At 39.6% G+C, this 20,426-nt stretch overlaps 2 protein-coding genes across 2 annotated transcripts; both read right to left on the bottom strand.

Annotated features, from left to right (window-relative positions):
• Positions 1-313: 313 nt before the first annotated feature.
• Positions 314-1,974, bottom strand: LOC119726157 (E3 ubiquitin-protein ligase TRIM71-like; the record flags this gene model as incomplete). The annotated part of the gene is made up of 1 exon (XM_038197768.1): positions 314-1,974. A coding segment is annotated over exon 1 (1,497 nt), but the record flags the coding sequence as incomplete, so codon positions are not given.
• Positions 1,975-16,454: 14,480 nt separating this feature from the next.
• LOC119726158 (E3 ubiquitin-protein ligase TRIM71-like) lies at positions 16,455-19,154 on the bottom strand (the record flags this gene model as incomplete). The annotated part of the gene is made up of 1 exon (XM_038197769.1): positions 16,455-19,154. A coding segment is annotated over one exon (1,734 nt), but the record flags the coding sequence as incomplete, so codon positions are not given.
• Between the last annotated feature and the right edge of the window lie 1,272 nt (positions 19,155-20,426).

Here is a 20,426-nt window from a genome sequence, read left to right as displayed (position 1 = left end):
CAACATAGATGCTGCAATCACTGTCACAGCACACACCAGTAGGGCGCCCACGCCTCTGCACATTAATGGTCATGTCTACTGAGAATACACTGGCACCATAGTAGTCTGCACAAACCAACCTTTTGTTCTGAAATGTTGTGTAGAAAAGGCGGTGATTGTACATTGTCAGATAATATCCAATCATTGGAGCAGGCAGTCTCCTGATGAGGGATCCTTCTGGGTTGTGTAGAGATATCTCATTCTTGCCTCTGTAACCCACTGCTATCAGATTACAGTCATCCACTGCAAGGCATATTGGTTGGCTGTCTGACCCTCTACCTGGTGTGAACTGATGGAGGAGCTGATGTTGCTTGTTGAAGACCTTGACCACTGGACCATCTAGAACAAGGAGCTGGTCATCCTTGCTGACTGCAATGCACCTTACATCATCACTGAGGCCATTTATTTGCAGCATTTGTGGTATAGGAGATGGCTCAGGTTGACTGTTGGGCAATGAGACTGTAAAGATGGCAGGAATACTGGTATTTTCAAACAAGAATTTTGGTTCAGAGAGTGCCAGTAGTTTATTGTTAGAGAGTGCTGTAACATGTGCTATCAATGCATTTGTTAATTCAAAGTTCTTGACTTCAGTCTTCAGTTTCCATTTCTCCATCACACGTGATCTTCTAGGTCTTGGTGATTGCTTTGCTGCAGCCTTTGGCTCTTCTTCCAGAATGAGTCTCCCAAGTGACCTCTCATCTTCTTCAAAATCCATGAAGGTCAACTGGTCAGAAACTTGCTTTGGCTGTTTCCCTGTCAATTCACTGAGGTTATGCAAAAGCTTCTGCTGAAGTTCCAGAATCTCATAGCAACTTGCTTGATTCATGAGTTGTTTGACCTCCTCCAGCTTGTGCTCTGTCTGTGTCACCTCTTTGCTGTTATTGGCTTGAGCAGCTTCAAATGTTGTAACTCTTTCTTGGTAAATCCTGTCAGTCTTCGTTATCAGTTTCTGCTCCTCCTGTCGGATCTTGGCAACCTTTTGGTCAGCTTTTTCTGAGATTTTCTTTTTGGTGTTTGCAAACATGATGTCAAGTTTCTTGAGAGATATGCAAGTCTTCTCTATGGTGGTGTTCAGTTCTGTTTTGCTTTTACCAACTTTTGCAACAAGTTCTTCTACCTTTTTCTTACATTTCTCAAAAGCCTCAGGTAAGCCAATAAAAGAGTGTTTTGATTTTTCATGATCTAGAACAGTACACATGAGACATATGACTTGCTCACATGTATTACAGTAGACATTGAGATTCTGGTCTGGATGCTTGCCACATTTGGGAACTTCATCTCTGAGTTTACTCTTGTAGACAATCTCTCCTGATCGGAGTTGAGCCAGTGTGTAGATTTTGTGAGATTTCATTAGGGTTAGACGTTCATGAGCCTTTTGACATTCTTGACACAGGAAATGATCACAGTCCATGCATCTTGAAATTGCCTGATTCTCCTCATCACAGGCTTGACATTTGATCTCTGACCCTTGACCTTCCAGTAGCTTTTCCTGCATTGTAACTTCCTCCACCAGGGCACTGAATGCAAAGTTATTAGGGAGATCAGCAACCCCAGACCCTTTCAACATGGTTTCTTGTCTGCACAGAGGACATGTCAGCTTTGTACCACTAGGATCTTGGCTCTGTCTGAGCTCTTGGAGGCATTGCAGGCAAAAACTATGCAAACAGTCCAGCAGTTTGGGCTTCCTGAAACGGTTGGTGCAGATGGAGCATTCCAGATGATCCACACTAATCTTCTCCAACACTGATTGAACTGTAACATTAGATGCCATCCTCACTGTTGGGCTTTGTGTGATAGGATGGACGTTTTACCTGCAAATAAAAGGTTTGGAATTACATGTATTCAAACTTCAAATGATGATATGGTTGTAATAGGTCAGATGTAAAGTTGAAAACTTTTTGTCCAGTACATTATTCACAAATTGAAGGTCTAATCACATGCTACGTATATGCTTGTTTTAAAACTGCGGTTGTTTAGTTTTGTTCAAAAGAAAATAGCAATCAGTTGCAACAAATGTACAATATATGGTTACCTTGTTAAAGGGAATACACAACATTTGTTGTAATATTCAGAAATTAATGTATTTTGTGGTTAGTATTTTGTAGCAAATATTGTTATGTTGACTTGTTTTAAGTTTTGTGTTTGTAGATACTAGAAAAACCACAAAAAACAATCCTGTTCTTGTAGACTGGTTCCCCGACCCAAAATGATGAAATGGAGCAATTTATAGACGTCAGGGAATTGGATCAGGGAACAAGTCTAGCTTGCTTGTACCCATTCATAGGAGTGTAATTGATTGCAAACTAAATCTGTTAAAGCTGTAGTCCATCATTTGCAGCCATCTGAAAAGTAACTGGCGTAATTACTGTTGAAAAACAAACTTGGTTGAAAGATAGTAAGGGAACTAAACTCCCTGTGAAATTATTCTCTCTGGCAAGCTGTCATTTTGAAGTAATCAACGAAAGAAGGCATTTCCAACGGTGGTTCTTAAGAAGCACCGTAGGAAAATTTTAATTAGTAGTTCGTTTTGTTATTCAGCGCAGCGCGCACAAGTATTGGAACGACGCACACGCACGCGCGGTTGTTAGAATTCATTGGATCAGTGCGCGACGCCGCGTATAGCTGCAATTCAAAACAATTCAAAACATGTCTCAGTAACTTTTGATTTGAAATTGAGATCTTAGAATGCTGTTTTTTTCGGAATGTACAGCTGAAGCTTAGCTGAAACTTCATCAGGTTAGTTGCTCAGTATCCTTCATTAGATTTTGAACTCTTTTGTTGCTTCAAACGAACAAAATGCACAAATTACAAATGATGGACTGTAGCTTTAAATTGGGGGTTTGAAAAGAGTCAGTTTTGTCCAATGCTGGTCAGTCGACCAGCATTGGAAATCGATACAAAAATACCACTTTTCTTGAAAATGTCAGCATGTGCCGTGATTTTACAGGATTCTTTAGACTGTCATTCATTAGCAGTGCAGTAAGGTATTTCATAATAATTTGGTAGTTTTATTTTTTGATGTTTGCAAATGTTGTATATTCCCTTCAATGTAAGAGCATAATTATATATTTTGTCCTGAAAATGCAACATTAAAGAATTCGTTTCAGCTGTTATGGGACATTTTTTACGCCTGAGGTAAATTATAATAAAATTCATAACAAGTCAAACAAAAGTAGGTCACAAGTGAAAGGTTTTCCACTTCGACAAAAAAATGCCTTTTGCCACAGTTTTTAATATAAATAGTTTGTGAGTTGACCTGACGAAGAATGACATTTCATTGACTTAATGAGGATGTGGCTTCAGGTCTGAATGAAACAGTTCACACAAAAAAAGAATATTTTTTTCTAATACTGGGTTTTGCCCTCGCTGACGTATTTCAATAAACACTGTATACTCGGTGTTGTAAAAAGTTCATGAAAAGAGCACTCACTGTAAAAACTTGGTAAATTTAAAAATAGGGAGTGGGGGCTAGTACCATCTTCCTATGAGGGCACTGTTCAAACCAGACGATCATGGATAATATGTGGCAATTGTCAGGACGGCACAATTGCCGACGGTTGCGTGAAATTTCAAAAAAGGTACTCGTAAAAGGCCGCTGGTAACAAAAAGGGCACTGGTTTAAAAAAAAAGGGCACATATTAAAAAAAAAAACTTTTACAAATAGGGGGGGGGGGGGTAAATGCTGGTGTAAAAAGGGCACTTGTATACGAAAGGTAAGTCTTACTGTTACTCAGGTGGGGCTTGAACCCAGTACGTCCTGTTTAGTACAGACGTAAACAACTCCACCTCTGAGCTTGCCGGGGTCAGCTGGGTGGTTTGAGTCAAGGTGGGCAGGATTCATGGCGATCGTAAGTGTAGGGCCTGATTCCTATAAGGGAACAAAATCCACTTTAAAATTATTGGACTATCAAACTAGTTGGCGACATTTCTCAATGAACAGGAATGTCATAGATAAAGGGCAGGGTTTTGATTTTTTCAGTGAAATTTGGGGGTGAAATGATAATGAAAGCGCGGGGACAACACGCGACCCAAAAATAAAGATGCGTGAGCACGCATGGCGCGCTGAATTGCAAGGCACAAACCGCGCAGGAAAGTCGTGATCTCTACCCCAAGAATCTGTTCAAAATTGCAAAACGGGTGTCATTAGAATTGAGAAAAGTCTGCTTTTGATTGTAAATGTGATTTTTGAGCTATAAAAACATTTTCGACACTAATTTGATCAAAACAAAACAGGGGCCCTACACTCCATGATCGCCGGAGTTTCTGCAACCCAATATTTCCTGCACCAGAAAAAAATATATATTTCAAGTACTTTAACTGGCCAATATTTCAATTGAAGACTTGTCAATGAAGTCCACTTTTCTGTAAGAAAAGTGCACTACTTCAGAAAAAAAGACTTGCCTTCCGTCGTTTTGATTTTTGGTTATATTATTATTTTTTTTTGTAATTTACTCAGCTATACCTGTGCCTAATCTTCTTAAAGGCCTAACATTTGTTTTGTAAGACTGCCTGTAAGTACAAACAATGCATGTCACTTATTTCTGTCATGAATAGAAGGAGATTCATGTATTCCACATGTCTGTATTCTAACAGGTTTGATGGATCCACCTGAATTTCCAGTAAATACCGATACGTATACACTTGTAATTGGCAAATACCGAGTTTACATGTACATGTACATGTACTTCATATGAGATAATGTGATGCTGGTGATTTATATCAGATGTACAGACAGACTTACAGGTAGACCCACTAAATCAAAATCTTACCTTCAGGTACACATGAGATGAGCCACAGCTATCTTCCCATTCTGATGTCACTTACGGCAGTGGTTGAAATGAACAAAGATGGCGATTTACTGAATGTATACGCCCCTCTGTATCAACACAGACCATGTCACCTGATTTTGAGTACACTCATTGGCAGTCCCTGGTTCCACTTATGTAGCGCTTTGGTACGTGCTCAAAGTAAAATCAAATACAGTGTTTTATATCAAATGGGTACAAAGGTGTTGGGCTGGTAATATTTGCAGTACCAGTACCCAAATTCCGATAACGTAGCACTGTGGTATGTGCTCATTGTAAAATCAAATGCAGTGCTTTATCTCAAATGGATCCAAAGGTTCTGATGTGGTAATATTTGCAGTCCCCAGATTCCACTCATGTAGAGCTTTGGTACGCGCTCATAGTGAAATCAAATACAGCATGCTGACTGTGTTTTATATCAAATGGATCCAAAGGTCCTGGGCTGGCAATATGACAGACAGGTTTATCAGAAAGGTAAACATAAAGAAGCCACAGGTCAATTACCTGATGCAGTTTAAAATTCTAAACTGACTGTTATTGCAGATGACACCTGTTTTAATATCCTTTGATATGTTTCCAGTCAGGATACTCACAAGGGCGTCAATCGCTTCTCAAAAGTGGGGGGAGGAGCATATCTTTAACAGTGTTAATGGGAGCGCAAAGCCCTAACAGCATGGAGTCTAGGGCTCGCTTAAGGGCCCCGGGAAGTGTTGTAGTCTAGACGCTCTGTGGTGTGATCTGAGGCAATTTCTGACCACTTCAACAAATTTTTGAAGAGCAAAATAATCATCTTTTAAACATTTATTTTTGAGTTTGAAGTCATCAGCTATTGTGAGCTATAGGATCATTATGTTGGCAACAATTTTAATTCTGGGACGAATAAAGTGGGGGTAGGGACACAAACGATATGATATCCCCCGACTTTAAAAAGTGGGAAGGGGGGACTTGTCCCCCATCCCCCACCAATTGACGCCCATGGATACTCAAGTCTGTTGTGTAGACAAATATAAACAAATAAAAAGAGTTAAAAAATGAACCGACAGTAATTGGTTTTGGATCGTAGTTTTGTTTTGTTGTGGGTTTTATTTTCCTTCACTTTCTTTTTATTTATCTGCATTTTAGCTCGTGTGCAGTTGGTGTTTTACATGCATGTATAGCATTCAACAGCACAATGCTTGCATACAGTGTAGTTCATTTGAATTATATTCATCATAACAAAACTTGTTATTTCTTTCAGTGATTCAGCATCAGCAGCGCTTTGTTACAAAATTTCCAAAACTCACATTTTTAAGGCTTACTCTTCTATTGCATCCCAGTTCAGTTCATTCAGCACTAATTTTGAATATTCATTTGTATTTTTTGCCTTCCATAGGCTGATTGGTCCATTGCTGAGATGAATGCTGAAATTGGGGAGAGCCACGCCCACCTCTACACATCACAGACTGATGAACAGGTAATACAACATCAATATGTGGTGTCAGTCTATTTGAAATCTGTATGTACTCAAAAAAGGGCGGGGCGTAGAGACATAAGAGTAAGAGAGGTCCTGTCATTCAGGCATTTTTTTTGCTGGAAGCAAAGAAGCAAAGTGCTCAAAATCTGCAGACGGATGTTTAACAACTAACCTGAAAACATTTTAGCTCAGTAATTGCTGTACATTCCAAGAATCCAATAAACTGGGATCTCGATTTTAAATTAAAAGTTGCAGAGTCACGTTTTGAATTGCGCCCAAAATCTGCATCCGGGACATGTTCTCATTCAGCTGATTGCAGCTACGCGATGCCATGCAACGAACCGATAAATAATAGTTAGCAATGGCGCGTGCTTGTGTGTCATGTCAGTGCTTGCACGTACCCATTCACAGATTCTTCAAATAACAAACCTTACTACTCACTGGATGTATCTTTGGAAATTGCCTTCTTTTACTGTTTTCTGAAAATGACAGCATGCTAGAAAGAATATTTTCACAGGGAGTTTATCGCCATTACTATATTTAAACCAAGTAAGCTTTCAACAATAATTTTGTCAGTTACTTTTTGGATAGCCGCAAATGATCTACTCTACCTTTAATTCTCCCATAGACGAAGCACACAAACACACATGCGAGAACTGTACATGCGAGAACTGTTCTCAACAACAGATTGAGGACTTTAATACATAGTCTTGTAGTCCTCACACGGTATGTAATTTACACACTGGTCCTGACACAGAGTATGCTTACTCCTTTTCATTAATATCCACAAGCGCATAGGTTTATTTAGGTGCATGGCTTACAGCAGAAGAGTAGTGCATAGAATCCTTAGAAAAGAAATTTTTGAAAGGACCCCCCATGCAATGGGTTTGGTCCGCCTGCACCATGGCATACCGTTCTGTACCAGCGGCGTTGACTACCTCATAACGTCCTGGGGTTATGTGAAGTGCGTGGTATCATAACACGCAGGAACGATTCCTACATCCTTGACCTCATATGTGTGTACGTTGATTCCAATTACCGACTTGAATAATCTGCAACCCCATTGTACACAAGGCATGGACGTGCTACCAAAATTGGATGGAGCACTCTGATTGGCTATGAATCAGGAGGATATGAATATTCATATTCACCTGACATTTATGCATCTGGGTGCGCATGTGACCAAGGGCGGATCCAGAACACAATTAAGGGCCCCGAAAATTGTTTGGATTCTAAATGCTCTGGGTGCGATCTGAGGCAATTTCTGACCACTTTAACCAATGGTTTTTCGAGGAAAAGATGGTGGTGTACTCATTGCCTGCCTTTATTGCGATGTCCCATGGCCCCTTTTGCCCCCCCCCCCCCCCCCCCCCCCCCCCCCCCCCCCCCCCGGATCCACCCTTGCATGTGACATTCCCATGGATGTCATATTTCACTGACATGCATGAACTTATTTGGGGAATGCAGCACTAATTCCTGGGTTGTTTGGAATCCGTGCAACATTATTAAAAAAAAAACAAGAATTGGTCACTTCCTAAGCAATGCAGCAATACAATGTTGGAATTCTGGATCTGGTGGCTCTAACGACCATGAAAACTTTCGCAACGCATTGTCAATGAAAAAATGCAAAGCTAAAAATATAATTTATAACATATTACATGTTATTATTTAAAGGACTGGCAAATGGACCGATGATTGCAGTGATTGCCGTTACCGCTGCTTAGTCCTCCTCATTATTGTCATCATCCTCATCACTCTGGTCATCAGAAAGGTCAAGGGTAAGAGGAAAAGGAGCCAGTCCTCCTACTAGATGACTATCCCCCCTCCCCACCCCCAAACCGGTGCTCCCAGGATCGCCCCGGCAACGCCAGTGATGATAGTTGTTACGCTGCTGTGGGCGGGGCCACAGTAGAGTCCACCATCAGTGCCAATGATGACAATTGTTATGCTGCTGTGGGCGGGGCAGCAGGTGGGGCCACAGCAGAGTCTACTATCAATGCCATGACAATTGTTATGCTGCTGTGGGCTGGGCCACAGCAGAGTCCACCATCAATGACAGTGATAATAATTGTTATGCTGATGTGGGCGCGGCAGTGGGCAGGGCCACAGCAAAGTCCACCATCAACTTGTTCAATCCAGTCTACAAGACCTCGCTCGACTGGTCCCCGCCTTTGAATCCGGTCTCGTTTGATTCTCTCCCACCCCAAGCTGGAGGCGGTGATCTGGAGAAGTGGAATAAGTTGACCTGGCTTGATCGCCTGCATGGGGTGCTGCCATCTTGAAGTCGTTGTGTGCCAAGGGAAATGACGTAAGCAGCCCAGGCCTACAAAATGCACTTTTGGAGATAATCGAGTTGAAAGGTTTTGTGCTTCCATTTCTAAATGAAAAATCACATCAGGCTGAAATTTGGGCGCATGAAAGTCGTTAATATTTTAAATCATATTGAATATTTTTTTTCCAAAATATTGCTTAATTTTGAAGTTGTTTAAATATTTCTGCTTACGACTTGTTACCGGGAACTCCATCTGCCTTAAGTGTGAACTCGCCCTGCATTAAACATGCACTTAAGCATCGTGTTAAATCCTAACGCCCCTTTGCTGGGAACAAAACTGGCTTTGCGTACCCATCTAGGTAACTTTTTTTGTTACAGTATAATTACACGCTTACGACCTTTTGCTGGGCACAAATAATGAAAAACCTCCTTCCGTCATTTGTTTACTGTTAATAACGTCAGAATGATGTAGCCCCTTGAGACAATATGAATATCAAATGAAAGATATTTCCAAGCTTTATCGATTACCCGAAATACCTGAATTTGATCTTTTGACCAACTTACGACCTTCTTCCAGGCACCCGACAAAATTTATGCTCATAATATGGCTCACATACTAAAATATACATTCATGCACATTCTGTGTGGCTCAGTCAGATACGTTTGGTCTGTTGTAAAGCACATTATAATGCCTGTTCTTTCAGAATGCAGTGATCATTTTTCCTTTTGTATGAAACAATATTATCAGTACAGATCAAACTGTAGCTTCAGTAGAATGGGACAGGGTTCCTTTCGCATTGTATTGCATTCGTCATTGGCATGGGATCATTATCATGGTTTATTGAGTTGTGTGTTTATTAAGCTTTTTTGTTTACTATTTTTATCTTTGACATTTTAATTCTTTGTATTGATATTTTCACACCTTGTTGCATTACAATTACAATTTTGTTTCTTAATTAATTATTATAATAATGGTTACTTTTTAATTTTGTAAAGCGCCTTGAGTGTCTTTTTAGGCGGATTTTGGCGCTTTATAAATGTTCATTATTTATGTTTGTTAAATTGCTTCTTAAGCCATTCTGGATAAAAACATGTTGGAATTATGGGGTAAAATGTTCATAATCATCGTTTACCTTTCTCAAGAAATATCTGAAAATTTCAGTGAAATATCAGGATGATTTGGCCCTTAGGTTTAATTCTAGTAGTCATAAGTTTATTATAAACTTGGCGTGTCTATCGCTACAATGCAGCTGCTATACCAGAAATAGCTCCAATTCTTGCTGGATGTGAATGAGGTCAAAGGTGATCTTTAAAAAGCACAAAATGTGCCTTTTTTTATAGAACACAAACATATAGGGATCGACCACAGAAAAAGGTGACATACCTAGATGTACTTTTTGCATATCTATCTGTGTCTATTGTCCTTTGATGTTTCTATTTGCTAAATAACTTGTGTTTTTTGTTTTGAATTTTGTTTACTTGTTAATGTTATGCCTTAACGTTTTCTGTTGATATGATTCCAGTTTTATTGGGTTTATATTGTTATATTAATTGTTTTCTATTTTTTTTTGCATTAGCTCTTAACTGTTTGTTTGAGGTTGTTTTGGGGGTTTTTTTTGGCTTGATTTTGTAATCATGTTTGTTTGTTATCTGTTCTTTGTTGTGATATGCAAAGATGAATTGGAATAAACGGAGTCTTTGAACTCCACCTCAGAGAAAAAAAGAAACGAAAAACCTTGACTGACTAGATGTCTAATAGTGTTAAAAGAAGCCAAACATATCTATAGAAACAATTGTTTTGTTTCTCTCTGGAATATGTCAGCATTATTATGTTAAAGGAATATACATCATTTGCTTTTGCTGTAATTTTCAGAAATGGATGGAATTGGGGGGGTTGGAAATATATAGCAAATATAGTTACACTGACTTTTTTGAGGTTTTGGGTTCGAAAATGCTATAAAAACCAAGAAAAACAATCATTTTCCTGTAGTCTGGTTCCCTGACTCCATATAAGAAGAAACAGAGCAGACATACATTGGGGAATTGTAAGGTCAGGGAACCAGTCTAGCTGGCTTGTACCCGTTCATAGGTGTGTAATCGATTGCAAACAAGTGCGATGGTCAATTGGGGCCAGTATTTGAAAAAAAAGCTAGTTTTTTTCCAACGCTGATCGGCCGATCAGCGTTGGAAATTGATACAAAAATAGCACTTTTCTTGAAAATGACAGTATACCAGGTGCCATGATTTTACAGGATGCTTTACACTGTCATTCACTAATAGTCCAGCAAAATATTTCAAAATGATTTGGTAGTTTTATTTTTTGATGTTTGCAAATGTTGTATTTTCCCTTTAAATTAAGCCTTCTTAAAATGAAATTTATAAAAAAATCATCCAATCAACTTTTTATCAGTTCACAATGTTTGTTTTGTTCCATTATCTTTGTAATTATTAAATATTCACTTCAAAATTCATTCTGCACAATAGATAGAGGGCACTAAATTGCTTTTTTGTTGTCCACCGTATAAGATCGTTAGAGGGCGCTATATCCGAAACCAAAATCCAATCAAGGGAATGCGGGCGTTGTTGCCTGTAATTTGAAATTACTTAATATACACGTGGCGCGCGCATTACACCAACAAAATTATGCCGAAGTGCTCAACAGGGGGCGCTCTTAAATTGAGTCGACGTCTTAGGCGACGTACAAAAGTACAAATTCGTGTAAATATTTCGATCAACAATAAACAAATAATCAGGAATAGAACTCGTGAGAAATAGTCAGAATATTTTGGTCTGGGAACCAGACTACCATGACGTACGTGCAAACACGCCGCTGTACTCTGGCTGGGACTTCTTGTACTGTTCGCCCACACAATCTGGTCTGTTTTCTGTTTTTGTACCTCCCTCGCGCCGAGGATTTATTTACTTCTACTTCTGCTTCTATGCAGCCAGCTACACGTTTACAGGTTTGTCAACAACTTGCTGAGTGCTTGGTGAGTCTTCTGCACCAACTTGGCGAGTGGAATTCGTTTAAATTGAGCTACATAAAGCTCACAAATCTCGAATTGACTCCGGGAACAGAGAGGCCTCCCCACCGAATCGGAACGGATTCCTCCCGGACAGGCCCAGCGGGGTCTGTATGACGAGCCTGCTGAGACCGCACTTCAGCATATCAAGTGATGCACGGCAGCACGGGAAAACCAATGAAATGAGATTTGACTGGTCACTTGGAACTCGAACTTCGTTGCCCCATGACGAGGTGCTTGCCGTCATGAAGTTAAATTTAAATGAACTGCCAGTGCAAGGATTAAGTTTAGACTTTTGTGATAATTTGGAGGATTGCTGCTTGACTTGAGATAAATTTGCAGTCTACTTGTGAATAACACCATATATTGGTGAGTGAAACCTTGATTTATTTAATACTCTAAACCTAGTCCCACTAACTGGGGCGCTAGAACTTCTTTTTTTGACATTTGGGAGTTGGTCTGTCATACTAGCATCCCACAGCGGAAATATTGTCAAAGTGACAATTTCAAAGTTCACCACAAAAATCACACAAAATACTTGACAAAAATACCTTTGAAAGCACCTACTGGCATTTCCACATATCAAAGACGAGGTAATGGGACTTCAATCATACTCACAAATATTTTTTGGTTGAAAATCCATGAAATTCAACCACTATTGAACAGACATCATACAGCGATCATTCAAAAAGGCTTATGGCTTTTATCTACCAACGCATTGTATATGGTACTATGGACGTACATCATGTACACATACAAACACGTACGTGAAGCAGGGGCCGGGACATGACTGCGCGCGATCTACATGCAGAGTTTGTTTTTGCCCATACATGTACAATGATTTGATTTGCACACAGCGCAGTCCAATGTATTTAGCAGTGTATGTTAAAGTCTACAAATGCAGTGGATCGTTTTGATATACGATTAAAATTCTCACTACGGGTGGTATTGTCTTGTCGTATCACACGGTGTGGGCCAGAACAGTGTCTGATGGTCAGGGGGGAAAATGCATAAGCAATAAAAAGCTGATTTCAAAATCAACTAACGCAGTAACATCAAATGCTCTCCTTCAGAATAAACATCATGCCGACCTTCCAAAAGAATTCCATACCTGGACATCACTTGGCACCCTGTGCACAAACCCTATGAGACTGGTCTGAAGAATTCTAAGTGTTTTGTCAGTAAATGCTTCCATATTTTGCCTGCTAAATTTGCCTTCTAGGACATGTTATCGCTTCCTGAGGGCTGCTGGTCACTGCAGGGAAAGTTAGTGATGCCATTGTTCATGTGTGTAATTCTTGCCCTAATTTCCTCTATCCATGTGACCCGAAAAAAAGTTTCAGTACATCACATGTACTTGTACTACGCTAGTCTATACTCATGCGTATGAGTTGTCCTGCGTACAAGTTTGTCACGTACAAGTTGACCTGTATCCGTTTCATGTTAAAGCTCCATTATTGTATATGCCCGGAGTTCAGTCATAGTGGCAAGTTAAAAAAAATGACTTATTGAGTGGCCGCGCACAACCCCACCACTGTTTATTGTTTTAATAAATCTTCCTTTCTTTCTTTCTTTTTTTCTGGACAATAATTCACCTCAGGTTTTCTCCTAAACGGTATATGGTATGAACTTGTAATTTTTTACATATATCGACCCTCATCCCTAGTGGTGCATATTACTCTGATGTCATGATGACATGAACGGGTGTCAAATTACAATGTACAGGCAAATTTGTTTGAAAAAAATGATGATCTACTTTCACCTAGAAATCTTGAACAAAATGATCAATTAAGTTGTAACCATCTGTACTTTGTACATGGTTTATTCCACCAAGTACTTTTGGTAAAATAAAGACAAAGTTGTTTTCCCTTAAAACTCAACTTATGCATAGACTCCATAGTAAACTCATCTCCAGAAGAGTGACGTCATCATGACGTCATCAGGGGTCACGTGACATCATCTCTATTGGTGTACATTTTAAGTTCCTACATGTACATGTATATCTAGAGAACTACAAGTCCGATTTGGTTCAGATTTGGTATGTTGGTAGACCGGGATGTGTTTTAGGCGATGCATGATCGATTTGACGTCACTATGACATGATCGTATGATTTGTAATGAATTGATTAATTTTTAAACCTAAAGCCATATCTCGCAAATAGAACATGTTGAATTCTAAATTCTTTTTTTTGTAGTAGGATTCTTGACATCATCATGTACATGTAGTCATCACAAATTTATGTTTGTGAAGTGCAATTTGAAATACGGATGTCGAAACTCTGCAATCTCCTCTTTGGCAGTGAACTTATAGGCCTAATATCCCCGGACATAAGATCCTTTGTTTTTTCCCTCAAACTTGACAGATTCTATATGCATTAAAACAAATACACTTGCATCGGTTGATGTTTACGTGAAACGTTGACGCACCATCGGCAATGGACGCCGCCATGTTTGTTGGGTGTCATGACCTACAATTTCCTATCTGATGTCTTATAAGACAGTTCACGTCACGTGGTATGATTGCTTGGTATGATTGAACGTAACACAGTACATTTTTGAACTTTCACAATGAACAAATAGTTCGCTTTTTCGAGTCAAATTATCAAAAACCTGCAGGACGAAATGTGGAGAACTTCTACAATATCATTCTTTGGTAGAGTATTTCAGTAAAACTGTCAAGAAAATCTAGACCTGCGATTGCTGGAGCGAAACAAACAAATGTTAACATCCAGCCGATGGCCTAAACGTTTAAGCCAGCAAAACATAACTTGATTATGTTTAATACATCATGTGCTCAGATACTGTAATGTCATTGGTTGAGAATGGCCACATGTCTAGTCTAAAAACATATGTACAATGGCTAACCTCATATACTGGTACAATGCATGTTGCGCATGGGCCCGTGGGACCTGTACGCGCGCTGGACTGAGCTGTGTGCAATGCATATGCACAACCACTCAGTCTCATGTCCGGCGGGTAAGCCTGCAGTTATCACCGGTTACACGGCACTGATTTTTAATATTTCTTGCATAGTAGGTTACAAGCATTTATCATATTGACTTTCTGATACGATGTAACAAAACAATTGTTGACCGCTGTGATGTGGGATATGCCGTTTTAACCCCCTCGGGGTGCATAGCACCAGAGGTGAAATGCACTCCTAGGGTGTTGTCATATCCCACATCACACCTGCCAACAATTGTTAATTGTAATTGAAGTCCGAGCTCGAAAGAGAAAAAGTAGTATGTTGTCAATTTGTTCACTTTGAACTGTAGGTGCTATTTGAAATGTCAGTGGCAGTCAACTGTATTAGGAAGCCCAGAAACCTGTCTGCAAAAACAAGAACAGATTCCCCAATGTACTTCCATGTACAGGTAAGTTCATTTTGTAGAAGTTACAATGTAGTGTACTTATAATTAATGGTTGTACATATATATATATTTATTTCACAAATTGGCAATGTTTTTAATCTCATTTAATCTACAAAGTATTAGAAGAACCGCACAACTTGATTACATTCCGGGTAGTTGAGTTTGTACATGTACAAATGTATGTTTTCAATAGCTGCCCGCTATAATCTTTTGGACCAATCATACACAATATAAACACTTTACTGTTTAGATGTTTTCAATGCCCCAGTGTTTCTCCTATAATACTGTAAATCTGAGTGTGTCTTGACCTTTTCCACACAAGAAAACGCCGATGACATTCCATTTTCATCGTATCCACCTTTTCAATAGAGACTACTATTCCAAAGTCTTTGAGAAAACAAAAGCCCATGAAAAATAAAATTATCCTAGTACTTACAAAAAAAACTTCCAACCCTAGTTGCGCCGCTGGTACCTTTAGAAAGTTCCAGATGCTGATTGGTAAAATAACAGAGTTTAGATCTTTGCTGAAATGCCATTGTTGTCATGGAAGCTGCATTCTCTTGGAGAGAGAATCTGTAATTAAAGCAAATGCTCATTGCTTCATTTAGACTACTTGGTCTATCAGCATTTAGCAAACCAATACTTATTCCAAAAAAAAAGCCTCAATCATTTATGTAATTTACTAAACTATTATTGTAATGATATGGAACCTCTCACAAGTAGGTCATTCTATACATTTAGGGTCCAAAGTCGGACATTTTTCCTGTCCCTGTAACCTCTGAATTTATATAATTTGCCATTCAAGTGGCATTAAAAATGACTTCAAACTAATTAACATTTCTTGGGTGAGTCATTTGATTTTCAGAAGCATTCTGTTACAAAATCGTAGCTGCCTGACATATAGGGACAGGAAAAAGTGGACCCCAAATTCATAGAATGTTCCAAATGCATCTAAACTGTAGTATTTAAAGTAAAAAAAAAAATCACATTTCAGAAAGGCAAAAAAAAACAAGATCTCAGTTTACAAATGTACATCCATCATACTAACCACATTTACAAACATCCATGTATCATTGCAGTGTTATGCACAAGGTTTTCATTTCAACTTGGTTGTAAATGTAATGAAACTAAATAGTTATTTGATGATTGAATCAGAAAGCACTGTCAAAGAGACAACCGAAAGATTGCATATGATTTACTTTTAACTCCCGCTTGAGTTCAAAATCACAAATATTTCATCCAGCTGCTTTTGAGTATTTACTTTTGTCTCATGTATACGGAGGTGAAAAAACTTTCTCATTCAAAACTAAGTTGCATTTTTTTAACTCAACAATTTTTTTGAATAATTGAAAAATCGAATAGCAAACTTTAAGGAAATGTTTACATTTCATACAGGAGCAGGGTTATATCTTATACAGTAAACTCTGGCTAAACCGACATCGTACAACTCGTCAAATTGCTCAAGTCGGCCGTCTGACTAAAATCCCGATTGTCAGCTTTTATAAGTCACCATTTTGCTCAAGTCGTCGTGTTACTCTCGGTCCCCTCTCCATAAAAGCATTACAAAATCGTTTGTGTAAGTCGGCATTCAACAACTCACGCATTGGCATCAACTTCCTGTACTGTGGTTGGCAAAGTGTCATGTGAAAAGTGGTTTCGCACAGCCCGTGATCACTGCATGCATCAGTGTCGAAAAAGAGTGTCCTACTGCATACCACTACGCGGTGATAAAGGACCTTTGCTGCATACATCATATCAATACCAGTACCCCTTCTAGGCTGTACGCATGCGCTCTGTCCATTTTGGGGGTCGTCTTACTGAATGACTACTGCTGCAGTCAATGCGTGCGCATTTAATTTGTTACTGTGCAATACCCCAAACATGATGATACAATTCAAGGATTAATTTGCTGGATTCAACTCAAGCATTATAAGGAGATAATCCAGGGTACATCGAAGCCAATGAGTGCAATGAATCATGTGTGCAAAAGACCATTCCTGTAAGTCCTGAGAGTGCCAGTTTAGCCGGAGTTTACTGTACTTGCAAAACACATCATGCATTGACTTTGCATTTTGCTAAGATGAATTTGAGGAAATTGAATTGCCCGCTCATGGTAGTACTTTCCCTCTCGTTGATAATATTTTTAAATGTGCACTCTACCCTATTTGCAAACAATGTGAAGGGTCATTCCTTTGCTCTCATTAGTGGACCACCAGATCTAAGATTTTATAGGAAGTGGTTTTGGTGTTGAAGTCCAAGATTTTTGAAAGGGGAAGTGGTTAGGGTATTAGAACACATACAGAGACCAAAGACCTTAGAAATAAACCAAATATACAGTATTGCAGAATATTATTAGAGGGAGTGTACTTTCAAGTTCTTTTTCAGTGACAATGTTCAATGCCTGATGGAAGCTGGTTGGTGGATACGCTGGATAGCTCCAGTTGAATTAATCTGTCCTTACACTCGGTGATAGACCTTTACAGACTGGTCTTCAGCCACTACCAGATCACCACCTGATGTGAATGAGATGCCACGTGGATAACCACATCCCTTGATCACACATCCAATGTACTTGCCATCAGGACTGTAATGCAGAATATTACCTGTTAGATATCCATACACAGCGACATAGATGCTGCCATCACTGCCACAGCACACACCAGTAGGGTAGCAACCCCTGCCCTGCATGTTGCTGGTCATGTCTACTGGGAATACACTGGCACCATAGTAGTCTACACATACCAACCTTCGGCTGCCATAGTTTGTGTAGATCAGGCGGTGATTGTACATTGTCAGATAACCTCCAATCATTGGAGCAGGCAGTCTCCTGATGAGGGATCCATCTGGGTTGTGTAGAGATATCTCATTCTTGACTTCATAACCCACTGCTATCAGATTGCTGTCATCCACTGCGAGGCATGTTGGATGGTTGCCTGACCCTATACCTGGTGTGAACTGATGGAGGAGCTGATGTTGCTTGTTGAAGACCTTGACTACTGCACCATCTAGGGCAAGGAGCTTGTCATCCTTGCTCACTGCAATACACCTTGCATCAGTGAGGCCATTGATTTGTAGCCTTTGTGTGATAGGAGATGGTGTATGTTGACTATTGGTCAGTGATACTGTGAATAGTGTATTATTCCAATTGGTTAATACTATGTTATTGTCAGAGAGTGCTGACACATGTCGTATCTGTGTATTTCCTACTTCAAAGTTCTTGAATTCAGTCTTCAGTTCCCATTTCTCCTTCACACATGATCTTGCAAGTCTTGGTGATTGCTTCGCAGCACCCCTTGACTGTTCTTCGGTCTTCAGTTCCCGTTTCTCCATCACACATGATCTTGCAGGTCTTAGTGATTGCTTTGCTGCTGCCTTTGGCTCTTCTTTCAGAATGAGTCTCCCAAGTGACCTCTCACCTTCTTCAAAGTCCATGAAGGTCAACTTGTCAGGAACTTGCTGTGGCTGCTTCCCTGTCAGTTCACTGAGGTTATGCAAGAGCTTCTGCTGAAGTTCAAGAATCTCGTAGCAACTCGCTTGATTCATGAGTTGTTTCACCTCCTCCAACTTGTGCTTCGTCTGTGTCATCGCTTTGCTGTTATTAGCTTGAGCAGCCTCAAATGTTGTGACTCTTTCTTGATAAATCCTGTCGGTCTCTGTTAACAGTGTCTGCTCCTCCTGTCGGATTTTGGCAACCTCTTGGTCAGCTTTTTCTGAGATTTTCTTTTTGGTGTTTTCAAACATGATGTCGAGTTTCTTGCGAGATGTGCAAGTCTTCTCTATGGTGGTGTTTAGTTCTGTTTTACTCTTGGTGACTTCAGAAACAAGTTCTTCAACTTTGTTCTTACACTTTCCAAAAGCCTCAGATAGGCCGATGAGGGAATGTTTTGGATTCCCATGATCAAGAACAGTACACATGAGACATATGACTTGCTCACATGTGTCACAGTAGACGTTGAGATTCTGATCTGGATGCTTGCCACATTTGGGAACTTCATCTCTTAGTTTACTCTTGTAGACAATCTCTCCTGATCGAAGTTCAGCCAGTGTATAAATTTTGTGAGATTTCATAACAGTCATACGCCCATGAGCCTTTTGACATTCTTGACACAGGAACTGATCACAGTCCGTGCATCTTGACAAAGCCTGATTCTCCTCATCACAGGCTTGGCATTTGATCTCTGACCCTTGACCTTCCAGTAGCTTTTCCTGCATTGTAACTTCCTCCACCAGGGCACTGAATGCAAAGTTATTAGGGAGATCAGCAACCCCAGACCCTTTCAACATGGTTTCACGTCTGCACAGAGGACATGTCAGCTTTGTACCACTAAGATCTTGGCTCTGTCTGAGCTCTTGCAGGCATTGCAGGCAAAAACTGTGCAAACAGTCCAGCAGTTTGGGCTGCCTGAAACGGTTTGTGCAGATGGAGCATTCCAGATGATCCACACTAATCTTTTCCAACACTGATTGAGCTGTAACACTAGATGCCATCCTGACTTCTTGAAGGATCAATTTTGTTTTAACCTAAGAATGGATAAAAGTGTCAAAGGTTGACATCAATCTATAAAATGATCTTATTAATCATCTCCAACATTGTTAACGTGTTTTGCTTTCTCAGATTTTTGTGATACATAGTACGTTATTAAAGGGAATATACAACATTTGCAAACATCGAAAAATAAAACTACCAAGTTTTTGCGAAATACCTTAATAGGATGTTGGTAAATGACAGTCTAAAGCATCCTGTAAAATTATGGCACCTGGTATACTGTCATTTTCAAGAAAAGTGGTATTTTTGTATCAATTTCCAACGCTGATCGGCCGATCAGCGTTGGAAACAACTGGCTTTTTTTTCAAATACAGGCCCCAATTGACCATTGCACTTGTTTGCAATCGATTACAAACCTATGAACGGGTACGGGCCAGCTAGACTGGTTCCCTGACCTTACAATTCCCCAATGTATGTAAACTGCTCTGTTTCTTCCTATATGGAGTCAGGGAACCAGACTACAGGAAAATGATCGTTTTTCTTGGTTTTTATAGCATTTTCGAACCCAAAACCTCCAAAAAGTCAGTGAAACTATATTTGCTTTATATTTCCAACCCCCCAATTCCATCCATTTCTGAAAATTACAGCAAAAGCAAATGATGTATATTCCCTTTAATTAAAAAAAATTTGACATACCAATGTGCAGGGAGGCACTTGTGATTTGGTAGTCCCACTCTTTAACCCCCGAAATTGTTTTTTGGCTCCAGCAAAATTCAATAACCCTTAGTTTTTCCACTGGATTAATAGAAAAAAATGGAGGTAAAATGCTGTTTGGCCAGTATCGTTTTAGTTACAATTTGGTTTATTTGCACAAATTAAGGTCATCGCAGCTTCTGGATTAAAATGTTTAACAATTTTAATTTATTTCAATGTACCTACACAGTTTCTCAACTGTTTAGTTTATTAAAGTAATGTTT

The sequence above is a fragment of the Patiria miniata genome, unplaced genomic scaffold (genome assembly GCF_015706575.1).
Source record: "Patiria miniata isolate m_02_andy unplaced genomic scaffold, ASM1570657v1 HiC_scaffold_2, whole genome shotgun sequence".
Taxonomy (NCBI): Eukaryota; Metazoa; Echinodermata; class Asteroidea; order Valvatida; family Asterinidae; genus Patiria; species Patiria miniata.
Note: the sequence above shows the minus strand (reverse complement) of the source record. Positions and strands in the feature narration are given on the sequence as shown.